Source organism: Vanessa tameamea, chromosome 2 (genome assembly GCF_037043105.1).
Source record: "Vanessa tameamea isolate UH-Manoa-2023 chromosome 2, ilVanTame1 primary haplotype, whole genome shotgun sequence".
NCBI classification, from domain to species: Eukaryota; Metazoa; Arthropoda; class Insecta; order Lepidoptera; family Nymphalidae; genus Vanessa; species Vanessa tameamea.
The window spans coordinates 10,995,448-11,011,089 of record NC_087310.1 but is presented as its reverse complement, the minus strand read 5'-3'; the positions used below and the strand labels follow the sequence as shown (position 1 = coordinate 11,011,089).

The 15,642-nt window shown below is 32.1% G+C and overlaps 2 protein-coding genes across 2 annotated transcripts in view; both read right to left on the bottom strand.

Moving 5' to 3' along the window:
- Nucleotides 1-15,642, bottom strand: part of LOC113401991 (protein rolling stone-like) — a 234,273-nt gene that overhangs the window by 78,282 nt on the left and 140,349 nt on the right. The gene's annotated exons all lie outside the window — the stretch shown is intronic.
- On the bottom strand, nucleotides 647-2,845 carry LOC113402009 (peptide chain release factor 1). Its single transcript, XM_026642105.2, has 2 exons — nucleotides 1,796-2,845; nucleotides 647-969 (listed from the first exon to the last, which is right to left on the bottom strand). The coding sequence occupies exons 1-2, from the start codon at nucleotides 2,759-2,761 to the stop codon at nucleotides 733-735; spliced, it is 1,203 nt and encodes a 400-aa protein (XP_026497890.2). The 5' UTR covers nucleotides 2,762-2,845; the 3' UTR covers nucleotides 647-732.

Genomic DNA, 15,642 nt, shown 5'->3' with positions numbered 1-15,642 from the left:
CTTTTTTTTTCGTCCAATTACAGATAAAAAAGTATCAATTTAGATTAAATTAAATAAGTTTAAAAAATTACATTATGATATTTCAGTACTTTATTTAAAATCTCTTATCTTATTTTCGATTTGTGTGAACATCTTTCCTCTCGCCATCAGATGCTAATAACTCATTTTCCAAGAGGATATAATGTAAATGTTGCTTATTGCCAAGGTGAGATCTTATATGTTATATGTGACTAGTGTAAAACATTCGTTTTTGTTATTTTATTAAATTTTCATCATTTATTACTGTACTTAAATTATAAAGAAATGTACTTAGCAGAGTTTATGTTAATTAATAGTAATTATTTACCTAATAAGCATTAAGTATAGATTTTAATATTTTGAATGTCTTATGTAAAAAATATTATTAATATTTATTCAAAATTATGTTTTTCGTTTTGTGAAAATTGTGATTAATTTGGTACAAATTAAATATTTATTATATTATTTTAAAATGTTTTATTATAACAAAACAATATATCATTTATCATACAAGATGACTTTTACTAATAATTCAATTATAATTTAATGTAACTAATATTATATTAGTTTATTATGCAACTTTTTTTATTCTTGATAATGATTTCAATGTTTTTGTTACCAAAATATTTACTGCTAACATTTAAAATTTGTATGGAAAAGTGGTTATAACAATTATTTGAAATATTTTTCATTCAAAAACTTTTTTATGAGTATTTAATTTTTTCCAGTAGTTTCTGCTTTATATCTGGCAATAAATTCATTAATGTCAGCCATTATGGTTTGATATCTTTGGTGTCGTAGCAGGGACTCTTGGAGCTCTTCTAACTGCTCCCCACCTTCCATGAACGTTTTTAAGCTGTGTGTGGTACTACCACCCTCTCTATGCTCTGTCACTCTATCTTGAGGATAGTTATAAGTTCTTATTTTTTCATTCCTATTGCTGGAACCAATCTGAAACAAAATGTAATAATAATTTAAATAAAAAAAATAAGTTTTTATTGTACACACAATAGTTAACTACACTAAGCACAACTTATTAGTGCTAGGAGTAGATAAAGGTAACCTTATTCTCTAACAGGCAATCTTTATAATTTTTCTTATATTATAAAACACTGATTCTGAACTAGTACTTCACTTAATTTCTTTTACAGTTTCTTTAACAATTTGTCATGTAACTTAATCATAAAAGTCAACTTATGCAAAGTATTCTATTTATTATAATAAGTAAATGAAATAGATTCCTCCCAAACGGAGAGAGTATTTTCCTAATCTGAAAATAAACTACAGAGTTCTGAGGTTATTGTTTTGGAATTCTGGTATAATGATTTTGCCAAATCAAGAAGTTTATGATTGATAGAACACCTTGGGAATGAAACGATTACCTCCTGGCTATTTCTATTCATATTCAATATATGTATTTAATTAGATTGACAAGAAAAAAAAAAGACTTCCATCAGTTCTTTTCAGGTCAGGGTGTTTCCTTTTCCGAACCGGTGGTAGTGTTTAATTTGATTATCAATAAGTGTAATGCTTCTATATAAATAAAGGAATTTGAGTTTGAGTTTGAAATAATTGTCTTCCTGACATATTTGGGTTATGAATGCAAATTTTGAGAGAGACTTACTAAGTATACATTTTATCTGATAGTAAGTGGTCACCATCGCCCATGGACAATATAATAACCATTTATTGACCCATTCTAGGGTTTGAACCCAGGAACTTGGATCTGCGGCCTCTATCTTGCCACTAGACCAATGGAACAGTAAAATCATATTACCTGTGACTTTCTTTCACTATTTATCTTAGACGTTTGTTCTTCCTCCTGTTTTTGAAGTAACAGTGTTCTCAGTTTTTGTAAAGCAATTTGCTTGTTTTTTATCTGTGATCTTCCTTCCTGACACTCAACTACTGTTCCTGTCGGAAGGTGGGTGATGCGGACAGCACTATCTGTAGTGTTCACATGCTGGCCACCAGCACCACTTGCTCTTTTAGTCTCTATACTTAGGTCTTTATCTGGTATTTCGAGTTCAATTTCTGTAGCTAGCGGCAACACTGCTACAGACACCGTACTTGTGTGTATACGGCCTCCTTTCTCTGTAACAGGTATTCTTTGAACTCGATGTACACCCGCCTCCATTCTCATCAATTCCGGTGCTCCCAATCCCTGCACTAATAATGATCCCTTTCTGATTCCACCAATATCCGATTTTTCAATTGAAGCTATATCAACTTCCCAATTTTTATATTTAGAATATTCGTGGTACAAATTGAAAAGTTCTTTAGCGAATAGCATTGACTCCTGTCCACCCGCACCAGCTGTAACCTCAATTAAAACACCTCCTTGAGTTAAATTTGGTTCTAAGAGTATAGCTTGTAGGTCACTATCAACCTCTTTCAGCCTTGAGAGGTATATTTGGGCCTCTTCTTTGATCATCTTCTTTATTTCCTCGTCCTTCCCCTCCCGTTTATTTAGCTCTTTGAGAGAATCTATACTATCAAAAAGAGATATTCTCTGTTCAAGTACATTTACTATAGGTTTAATTTCATGTAGGCGCTTAGTTTCTTCATTTGTTTTCCGTGGTTTTGTATGTAATTTATCATGTTCTACTACCAATTGTTTTAAATATGTTTGAATGGCCGGATCGCTCAAATTTATTGAATCATGTGAGGAATATCTTCGTACTAACTTGATGTTTTCTAACTTCCAAAACGATCGTAAAAATGTTAATCTTGTTAATGACATTTTCAAAAATTTAACTAATATTTAAAATGTTTAGATAAAACGCGAATTTTTAATTATTTTACAATACAATTTCAATGTTATATTAAATGTCAAAACATAAATATAACCTCATTTTGCGATTTATTCAATTCTTAGTTTAATGGCTTTTAGTTGTGCCACAGGGCACAGATTATTTCGCCAATGTCACGTAGGATGGAGAAGACACGAATGAGATTGATCGGTATGGTTGAGATAACAAACTCAATTAAATTTTAAAGTCAAGTATAGTAGTAGTAATTTCCTTGTTAATCCGTAACCTAGAACAACACAAACATTAAGGGTTAATAATAGGATAAATTACAAATAATTGTTAGTACTCTAAACTATATATAATAAGATATATCACTCAATTGGACTATTCACAACTTAATTTTATTACATTTAATATATTTACACAAAAAAGAACAAAATGGACTAAACACAAACGTCAATAAACATTCAACATTTATAGGACGAGGAACTTTAGGAGGGAGAACGTCGTAAATGGGATGAAGAAGTTTAGGACAAAGGAACAGAATGTGGGTAGCGGAACCTTCGTCTAGGCCACATTCACACAGCGAGTGATCTCGAACTCTTATCTTTGCTAGGTGGGTAGGTGTGCAAGAATGGCCGAGGCGTAACCGACAGATAGTGGATGTGACCCAACGGTCAGCGTGCCTGTGAAATGAAAACCAAGGTCGCCTCGGAATTTCAGGTTGTAACGCCGAATAATACTTACCTTTAACCGATTTTGATGAAGTCCAAAAAGCATTCCAGGATTTAACCATTTGACATTTTGCGATTTATGTAATTTGACATAGAAGTGTCAGAGAGAAGACATATGACAATTCTACCAAAACCATAAATTAAGATAAAATCAGAAAGACGAAATAAAAATTGATACAACTACAACAAAAAAAGGTCATGCTAATACGAGAGTTAAGTAAGGATTTGAGGAATCTTACTATTAAATGGAACAAAGGGTTTCTAAAATTCTCAAACAAGGGACTAGTTAGTAATGACATCTAGCGTCAAATAGCAACCACGACAAATTAATTAATTATACATAGATGGCATAAGTGTATTCTCCTAATGTATGAATTCGTTAGCAATTACTCTCAGGCCTGGATTAACCATGGGCCGAGACAATACACGATTCGGTGTTCCTTTATTCTTTTATAGCTTCTTAAAATATTTATATCTACCACAACGGCATTTTATTAATAATGATTATGTGTTTTTAATATATTAACAAGATATGTCAACTGCCCCATCCCTATTTAAAATCAGAAAATTATTTGGTTTCTACAATTTTTTTTTTAAATCAATGTATGCAACATTTCGGAGAATGAAAGAAAGAAAGAAACGAAAAGAAATTATCAGATATTTTTATAAACAATATGAATCTATGGTTTATTAAATTTGATTTTTTTTATAAAATACGAAGTTTCGTTATTTAGCATAATCACTAATATGCCGAGTGTAACGTAGAGATTTAAATCCCCTAGAAAGGTTAAGTATATTTTTTACATATAAGTATATAAGTATTTAAGATATGTCCACCCTTTTCAGGTGTTGCAAGTAATTATCTCCATTTATTAATACGAAGATAATATAGACAAAGAATTATTTTCTTCTCATTTGGCACTTATTGCAAAGAAGGAAAACAAGTTTTTTTATTAATATTTTTTTTACTGATCGTGTCATTTCGATTAATAATATACTAATAAATACTGAAATTTAAATAAACATGGATTAAATCTATTCCCATAGTCTCAGTCTGATGTAATTTAAATTTTACAGGAGCGAAGTCAGAGATCAACGATTTTACGTCCAGCTACTTTTTTATGTCATCGAAAGGCGGACGGGCAAATGGGCCACCCAATGGTACGTGGTTACCACCGCTCATAGATATTGACGCTCTAAGATATTATAACACTGGTAAACATTGTTTTTGTCACACGAACTTCGTTATGATTTTTAATTATTTGAACTAATGTGATTTTCCTGTGAGGAAACAAGACAAACCCTGGGTTGCACATAAATGTTGTGTAACGAGTGCGAGGCTCCAATTAGGTTGGGCGAAACAAAAACCTAGATATTTGTCATATGCTATACCAATGATTTGGATGGAACCAAAGGATCATGTAGGTATGTGATTGTTATTTTTGTTTGACTCAAACTAAAGGCATTACTACTAAATCCAAACAAACTATCCAGTATCCAAACTTGTCTTGGTTTTACCTGCTCAGACGGGCTTGCTCAAAGCCCTGCCACCAAAATGATGAAAATTGCTTGAAAAAAATATTATATATCCAAATTATATAAGTACAAAGCAATATTTAGTGGCTTGAAATATTACAATTATTAATTATCAAGAATGTCTTGATGGAAAATCCAATATCGTTACATCCCGACCCGTTATTTTTGTTCGTGATCTTAAGCTCTAATCGTCTTACTACTAAACGTTCGAAACAAAACGTTTTTTTTTAACTTGCATTTAAGCACAAATGTTTAAATGCAAGTTAAAAAAACGTCCAAAATGTATAATTGGGATATCACATACATGGTGTTCATATTATATATTCGATGAGACAGACAATTTCATTATATACATTGAAACGCTATAAAACACTTACATATTAATTTTATGACCTTTCGCGTTGCATGCGCGTAATGACGGGTCATTTCTATGTCAAATGTGATAGGAAAGTGAATTATAATGGCGTTCCAATTTAAACATTTCTTTGGACGCGCGATTACCACATTAACCGCAACGCTTCGCCTATTGATAGAATTATTAAATATATAAAAGAAGTTCCCTCTGGCGCACCGCAAGAACAGAATTTTTGCGTTATGCCACATTCACGCGCGAGTTATTAGCGCTAATGACTAGCGAACGGACGAACAGCTATTGTTAGCGCTCAGACCACATAACATCCTTCATATCTCTTTATATGAATTTATTTCTAAATTCATTCTTTAATTTAAATTATCACGTTATTCGAAATAGCGTACTATCGAAATTTTCCCTTATATTGAGAACGATACAGTAGGTACGAACAATCAAGTCTAAAAAAAATTGTAGACATTACGAATACAATAAAAGTCATACACACTTACACATAAAAGTAAAAGTTAAGTCCCAGCCTGTAAATGTCCCACTTCAGGGCTAAAGCCTCCTCTCCCTATCAGGAGGAGGTTTCAAGCTTATTCCACCACCAGTGGCGTAGGTAGTAGCATAGGTCACTAGCACCCGGTGCGGATTCCAAATTTTCCGCCCTCTTATTTTTGCAATACATTATAAAAAATTTGGGGCATGGTAAAAAGAGTACTTTTATAGAATAACACTAACCTGAAAAGTGAAATTAACAGTTTTTGACATAGAGTAGAAGGTCGAATATCACTTAGAAATTACAGAGAAAACGTAATACAATAATGGAGAAATCGCCTACTTCACGAACGCTCTTTTGCGCACGAGTATCATTACAACCTCAACTCCTCAACTGAAAGATTAAAATTTAACTTTTCTAGTCTTCCTAAATAATAGTTATTGAGAAAGCTTGCGCTTGCATCACCCATGCATAGAACCTACATAGGTACCTGGGTATTTGGTAACAACAACAAAAATGAAAAAAACACTAAAAGAAATTTACTTTTTTTTCTCTAACTGCCACCTCCGCAGCGCCGCCCCCGGCAAAGTGCCGCCCGGTGCGGACCGCACCTTCCCCCCCCATGCTACGCCACTGTTCACCACGTTGCTTCAATGCGACACATGTGGCAGTATTTCATTGAAATTAGACACATGCAGGTTATCTAACGATGTTTTCCTTCACTGTTGAGCACGAGATAAATTAAAAGCATAATTAATGCACATGAAAATGCAGTGGTGCTTGCCAGTGTTTGAACCCGCAATCATCGGTTAAGATGCACACGTTCTAACCAATTGGCTTACTCGGCTATTGCATGTTAAAAAGAATGAACAAAAATTGCTACTCATTCTAATGAGTTTAAAAATCTGTTGGGATTGTCAAAACCAAAAAGTAAATAAATTCAGCCTTCCCACAGTCAATTATTTAAGAGTTGAGGAAACTTTAAAATAATTGACCAGTCCATATACAATAATTCACTTAAAAATACAATATTAAACCCTAGACCTATCTCTATTCAGACTGAAACAAAACAACGTGAGATATTTAAATATTTTGATAGTAGAACAAAAATAAAAAAATAAATAATCTCAACAGCCTAGATAGAACATTGTAACTTAACTGAAGACCTCGATTTCAAATCCTGACACACACTCTCAATAGTTGTACATCCTTAATTTTATTAAATAAGGCGGTGTAAGTGAAGAAATGACACGTATGTACGTAAATATACGTCTGTCGTATGGTATTCTACAACTAATCAATACATAGAAACAACGTCATTGATTTAACTCCAAATCGTCTCTTTAATAGGAGAGAAAGCCTTATTACAGCTGATCTGTACGAGTACACTGTTAAGAACCAGTGTTTTTTTACTAATATATAATACTAGTAATCCAATAATACTAAATAATCTAACTAATAAACAATAATAGGTTGTGATTGTAATGATAAATGGCACAATTTCTATAAATTACCATTGAATATTTATTATAATAAGCATTAATATTTCGTTACATTTTGTGGTTTTTGTGCGTGTTCCATTATAATCTAATTGTGAATAATAGGTATTCCAAGATTAAAAGTGAAAGCAATTCTAGACTAGTTTTGTAAAACTACAATAGAAAAAGTTAGGGAAATTATAAAATAAAAAAACAACGCCTGGACTTTGTGGTAAATTACATTTTTAAATATATATTTTATAGCTGGCTTGTAATTGCTTTTTTCAACGTTGTATGTGTCAACATTTAATATAACCACCACCACTCATTTTGTTTCTAAAAATCGCTGAATTTCATTTAAAATGCCTACTGATATTATCTGCTAAATTTTTATAATACTACTATTTTACGATAGAATATTTATTCTGTTAATAATTATCTGTCTGTATCTTGACTGATTAAATGACGAGAGCGAAACGGCCCAGTGGCTAAAACTCGGTTAAGCACCACTAAGTTTTCGTGCTGAACTTATGCTTATAAAATTTATCTGGAAGGAAATATACATGTATTGAATGAGACACATGTATTCAATAAACAAACAAGAGCAGAGGAGGCTTACGCTAGCATCGAGACATAAACAGGCTGATACTCTTTTTAAAACCGTACAGAAACCGTAGTATCGACACCAAATTGAAAACAGCAGATATATAGACATGTGCGTTTGATATAAATAATTACGAGTTCAATAATTACATTTGACCTACCAGGCGGGTCACGTTTTGAACTTGGCTGTTCATAGTTAAAATATGACATAGATTTGACAAATGGTTTTAACTTAATTCGGCACTTCATGCTTGCTCAGATAACCAACATTTTTGGATTTTAAGTCAATGATTTAATTTTATATTTGCCATGTGATGTAATCAATGCATAAATAAAGATATGTATGAATTAAACTGGAATAAGTGGAATAGTGTAGTCAATTGTTAATTAGCCCATCATACAGAAACTGATTATAAAAAATATGAAATCATTTTTAATCTTTTAGTAAGCAGGTATCTAGATATTTTTTTCTCGTCAAATATATCTATGCTTGTCATTATGACGTTATCGTGATATGCTCGAGGCTATTTAAAGACCGTATCGAAATCGATACATCATATTTATTACATAATACTAGCTGCAAATGACACGGTAGCTACGCTGTCTGTTCACTCGTTTACTCAAACAGCATTGAATTAAATTGATAGCGCCTTATATGCTATAATGGCGGCTAATGCTGCATAATTACAGACGAACGAGTTCTTGGGCATTTTTACATGAGTGAAACTTGCGACTATATTGTCGATAGCGCCAAAAAAGTAACAATATAAACATTAATACAAATGAATAAATAAAAAATCTTTTGATTTGACACTTCTGACATTTGATGGATAAGGTTTTTTTTTTAATGTTCAATATTTTATCGTTATATTTTTAAGCTACGAAGACATGCGCATTTGTCTAAATAGCAAAAAATTGCGTTTTAACAGTGTGCACTCAGTAATTTCACTTGTAGAGTCGTATTTAATCATGTCGAATGTCGTCCATGCAATATTTTCCTTAAGATCTAACATGCAATGGACATTCATAACATTAATGAGTAAATTTGTCTTGTCAGTCTCGTAAAGAGCATACAGTCGATTAAAAATGTCTTTATATATAAAAGTTGAGTACGTGTTAGCGTTTTGACGTGTAAGCGATCCGTGATTTTAATGCGGAGTTAATTTTTGTTAGGTTATAGACTTTTGCTATCTCACGTTTATCTAGAAGCCACGTCTAGTGTGCTGACGTTATTTTTGTTTCAAATATATTTTGTTTATTATATTAATCAAGTTATTTTTGTAATACCATTGTTTTTCTGATTGAGTAATTTTAATTATAAGATGTAGAGCGTTAATTAGTAGTGTATGTCTTTATTTTAAATATAAAATGAACAGATTAAAAATTAACATTTGAATTGCTAAATTTACGAAATATACTGTGCAAAGTACCTAGCTTCGCAGTTTTAAGAATATACTAAAAACATTGTAAGAACAAGAACAAAAAACATTACGTATGAATTAGATTAAAATTTGAGTACAAAATTAGTTCTGTTTTTTCATTACAATCACACCAATGAACCTATTGTAATAAAATTAACATAAAGCTGCCCTGGGCTGACCTGGCCTGAGCTAACCTGTATATTACGTTTTTATATTATGTAATTTAATATATAATAGGAACGGCAAAGTGGGTTACCTGATGGTAAGTGGACACACTCGCCCGTCTTTGTACACAGACGGGATTGAACAAAGCTCTACCACCAAGTAAATCTGGGATCTTTAGGAAAACGTACTCGTAATTTGACGCAGACAGATACTATCGCCAGAAAGAGCTAGTAGATATAATATATTCAAAAAGAAATATTCTTGTATGAAATAGTATAACCTACTATATTACAGCAACAAAAAATCTTTTCAAAATCAAAAGTACAAGACTACTTGATGAAATAGATTTATTTTCTTATTTAATTTAATAATTTATTAATAATTAATAAATGGTATCATACAAATAGTCATAGTAATATCATAAATCAAAATTTGAAAAAAATATTTAAAAGCTACTCGAGATCCTAAATGTAGCTTACAGACGAAATACGCTCAATAAAAATATATAGTGCGTAATATTTCTTTTGGAAAGAGCCTTTAATTCCATGGCGGCGTAGAGGGTTTCGCGCCATTTCCCGGGTCCGAGTGGGAACACTTACCCGTGACCAGCAAATATTGGCTCACTTAGTTTACTCTCTCCGCAAATCTTAAAGTGGATTGTTCTGATATGCCTCAGAACTATAATAATAAAATCGCTTTAAGTACTTCTCATTTTATTAAAATTATTATTTTAAAATAATCATCCTTAATTTGCACATTACGATTTTTTTCCTGCCCCTTTGTTATGTATTTACGTTGTTGTGAACAATTGCATATAAACCAAGTTTCTTAACATTAAATGAAATATTGCCACAAATGTTACCTACGTTCAATAAATTAATAATAACAGTTCAAATACGTATATTCAACGAATCTACATCTTATTGAACTCAAGTACACGTTTATAAGACATTATATATATCAGTCGACATATTTAAATGAATATACCTAAAACGAATTTTAAAACATCTCTATCCTGACGTCTAATACTAAAATCCACGTTTTCTTTTTCAACTACAAATAAATTTTATAAGTTTTTCCAAGATTAAAGAATGAAGCTATGTGGGCGAAATGCTTTCTTCGCATTACGGGCGCCCGTGGCACATCAGTCATGGCCCATTTCCAAGGAGTGTGTGTTCGCACTCAGCTCTTTAGCACTTAAATAAATATCGCACGTTTGCGCTAACACCACTTCACACTTACTCTCTGCCCGGAAATATTTATTGCTTGTATTTTGTTGGATTTATGTATGTGCTTTGGAAAGTTGCTTACAAATTAACGTTAAAACGAAGTTTAAGTCGTTAAAATGTAAATATATATCTGTAAAATGATGATAATCTAGACTCACAATTTGAATATTTTTTCTCTATAATAAGTACACTATTCAATGTTTGCAAATGTTACTTTATGAGTCAAGTCTATGAGAGGACTGTAAACAATTTTATCTCGATCCTATAAAATACGAGAAACCAGATAAATGCGGTTATTCACAATAATTTAATCATGGTATCATGGTATGATACGTTATGTAACTAAATTTATATCTAAATTTATTATAATTTAAATTTAAAATTGTTAATTCGGATGAGTCAGAATCTGGCTATGGGAGAAGACTATGGACTGTACTAAATTAGTATATAACATATCGTCTTCAGACTACCACTTTTGAAAAATGTCAATATACTTACAGAAACACCTCAGTAGAAATTCTCAGTGATCCAATATCCATATAATATATTTATAAAATAAAGACAAAATGTACACTCGTCTATCATAATTAAGTAATTAATTGGATTAGATACATTTAATAACTGCTAATGGATCTGCAGTTAAGTACCTACATATAAATGGTTGTCCCGGTATTCGCTTAAACAAAAGTTATGCAACACGAAATGTCCATGTCGGCGAATTTGTCTTCCCGCAGCGGAACATAATTCCACTTATTTATGGCTTACCAAAACATTTACCCTATTATTATTATGTTGTTACGGCTGTATTAAAGTGCCATAAAATTTATGATGCTTGCAGATTTTCGGTTAATGCAGCTTAAGACCTATGTCTCACTGGCATAAAGTTGAATTTTGTTACAATTATTTGGTACGAAGGGTAGGATGACAAACGCGACAGAGACGTCCCCCTCGATTATGGTGTCGCGAGGAGGCGAGAAGTCGCTGTGACGCGACTCAGCATATTGTCAAGTTATGTTAGGGGACAAGTAAGGCTAAAAGGGGTTCCGCTGTATGAATAGCCGCTACGTGGCAAATTGATTTTGATTAAATTTCTTCTTTTTATCGGTCGTGTGAATGCTTTGAATTGTTTTTTTTTTTCAATGCCTTAAACGTCCCTAATTTTATTTTAATTGTTCCTTTGCGTAAAAGCAATTTTCAAAAAAAAAGTATTTTATATTAAAGTAAGTAAAATCAATTTTCAATAAATCATGTAGCTTAAATTTTATATATGATTGGACTTAGGGCAAATGTATTTCCTACTCTCTACTAGATGGCGCCATTGCTTATTAAGATAAATCATATTCTTTATTCATCTTGCACTGGTATAATATAATTAATATTATATTATGCGTATTATACACATGGTCAAATTTATATATTTACATATAAAATAATATTTTTATTTTATTTACTACCTAACAATGATAAAAAAAAATATTTTATTTTAATAGTATGAAATTATATTTAAACAGGTAGATATAGTAAAGTAAAAATGAATCATGAATAAATACTTAAAATCAATAATCTTAGAAAGCAATAAAACTATAATTTTTAATGAATTACCTAATAATGTAAGTAGGTACCTAAATTGACGGCTGTGTTATTTGTTGGTCATATTATAATAAAAAAAAAGTGTGAGAAGAAATAATAAAATGCCTAAACCTTATTCCTCATATCCATTAATGACAATCTCAACATATTCTCTGATTGTTGTATATTTGATATATTATAGACTCTATTAACTCCTTTAATTACAGCAAAAAGGCTATTACAGACTAAAATAATGACTTATCCCGGAGCCCGCAACTAATCAAACAAATTTTCAGATCCCATCCATCATGTCAAATACAAACGTTAATTCCACAAGAAGCTCATTTGAAAAGGAATAACCATCTAAATTCTCGTTTAGGTTAATGCAAGCCGACCATATTAATCCGTTTTTCATTAGTTTGACGACGTATGGGCTAAACAATTTTCGTATACGATATTTACATCATACATCAATCAAGAGGACTGTGTGATATTTACGAAATTAATTTTGGATAATTAAGTATTTCAAATTAAAATATAATATATTATATTACTGATAAAATTATAATAGGTACAAAGTTCGTTAAACTCTTATTCATTTGAAATTATTTTTTTTAGCGGTTTTCTTTAGTTAGAATTTAAGACAAAACAATGTGTATTTATAAATTTCGACCATATTTGTTCTTGTATTCCCGTCTTCTTCATTGCGATAGTGCTATCTCTGTTTAGCTGCGCCGGCACGTCTGCGAGAGTGTTATAAACGCAGCTCGTCATCAGTCGGAACGCTAATTTTATTATCTTTAAGTGGAAATATAAACTTAGGGATACATAATGTAATCTTGTCAGTTACATTAATTTCTCTGAACTGATTAGCTCGAGTAAAGCAATGATTTTAATTAAACATTTAAAAGTATTCGGTTCTCGTAGAACGAATATGAGATATCTTATTGGGACAAGTCACGTGTACAAGTTTTTTTTGATGTTTAATAAAATAAGTTTATTCCTTGTACGACCGTCTGCTATGAAAAAAAATACAACAGTAACGAATTATGTAAACGTAACAATGATATGGTTTATATATATGTAACTCATTTCACAGTCTTGTTAAATGCAATTAGTTGCATAAATTGCAGGCTCGTAGTCGCACCGACTGAACGGCGAGGCTCATAGCCCGTATTTACGATGCCTTTTAAGTGAAATAAATAAATCACTAACCCACTAGAACAGGCTTTTGCACGGCTTGAGTGCGCAGTGTGTAATTTTTGAAGGATTCCCTTTCAAAACAATTGATATACAGCTCGCCTCGGGCGGAACATACGGAGGTTTCAAGGCGCATTGCCGATGATCCGACCCCGTTCAGCCAAGTTAATAACCAGATGAACGTAGTTAATGCCTTAAGTGAGCTATAATATTAATATTAGTCAAATTTGTTTTTTTTTTTGGAAAGTACGTTGTTATTTAATCTGTTAACGTTTTATTATTCCTTGTTAAATTTCAGTTAAATTGAATGAAATATAATACTCATCATGTAGGTACCTATGGTAGGTATAACATTGTGTTGTCAAAAACGTTGATTTATAATTTTATACGTCGTATAATAAATATAAACAACGTCAAAATCGTGTCTGATTCTTATTCGCGATCGCAATATTAAGAAACATTTACAATTTCACGCGTCCGAGTGTGATTTTTCAAAATTTTTCTCCGGAGATATAACGTGACCTGGAGCGGGATCCATTTATGATCGGTGCACCGAAATGGCCGACAAATGGAGGCCAAATGAGAGGCTTCGTCAGCCGGTGCCGGCCGCTTTATTCAACTGACCGCCTTTTGATCGATATAAGATGAAAACATCTCTTATGTTGCGCTACATTGCTGGTTGAATTAAAAATAGTTGTTCGATGCTTCTCCTTCGAAGGGTAATGGAGGTACAAAGAGGCGTCGTAATATGTTTCGTAGTAGAGGTAGCTCGAGGCACATTTGATTATACGTTGAGAGAAGGCTAATCGCGTTCGACGGACGAACACCTCGAGATCAAACACGAGGCGCGCCGCCAGATATTTTTGTTTCTATTAAACAACACCCGACGTAATAATGTTTAACAATCGTGCAGCGATAATTTGGATAGAGAAAAACATAGAGGTGTATTCTTTACTTTTCTTAAATGTCCTAAAAAGTAAATCGCACTTAAAGACAATCTTAGTTTTATCAACTAATACAAAATAATGGCAGTTAGTTACAAGGGAAATTTTATATCACACTTAATATTTACCGGATAAACGTAAGATAATTAGCATTACGGTAACTTAATTTAGTCAAATGGTTTGGATTTAGTTCAACGAAAACCGTCCAGTCCACCTGCCATCATCATTAATAACAGATTTTTATAATGGCTATTAATATTTTATGAAATCGTGTATGGGTTTTGTGGGTCAACCTTAAATATCTTGAATCCGTTGGTGTAATTATTATATATTTACCTAATAATGCTCTTTAGCAAATGCGGTTTCAAAAGATTATTTTCATTTTAATATTTTTTTTAATACGAAGTAAGCTAAGATTGAGAGACAATTAAAGCGATATCGTTGAACATGAACTTCAAATATTGACATAAATTATAACAAAATATAAACTGCGATAAGAAACTCTATAGCTTTTATTGCGCTCGCTATTCAGATAAGTGGACTCGGAGGATCTCGGATTGTTATTAAATATTTGTGTTGTGGTACGATTAGCGGGCGCAACTCACCGGCTAATTTATCGATTGAGTTTTGCCGGTACTATACAAAACTACGAACGATTATTAGTCGATCTAAACAATCGATTCAACGTTGCCTTTTAGCAAACGATAGCCGATCGACTTTTTGAAACTCATCGTGATTGATCAAAATGCTTCGTAGCTCATTGTTGTCCCAGCTATTGTGAAGATGACGCTAAAAACCTCTTACCGCTTTCAAAGGGATTCTGACCCTCCCTCGTGTTAATATGGTAATTTATCATTGCAAAATAATAAGACTGAAAATATATTTTCTTTAAAATATATCTTAAGTATTAGTTTGACGATTTACATAGTCCGTTATAAACAAATCGCAGTAACACGAGCTACTCGTGGCGTGTACGGTCAATTCGCGTATTCAGTTTAATCCGGCATTTCAGTTTACAACGTTAACGCCTCAAACCATATAACTCGTATCTTACATCGCGATATTTCGTTACATAAATAAAAGCTCTAAACACGGCCGTTCATTGTCTATTAAGAATTACTTTTCTCGCAGCGGCGGTACA

Bases quoted from the DNA above. Each gene is read 5' to 3' on its own strand.
- LOC113402009 (XM_026642105.2), bottom strand. From the start codon at position 2,761: ATGTCATTAACAAGATTAACATTTTTACGATCGTTTTGGAAGTTAGAA. The intron at 970-1,795 runs GTAATATGATTT...ATTTTGTTTCAG, and splicing joins ATAGTGAAAGAAAGTCACAG to ATTGGTTCCAGCAATAGGAA.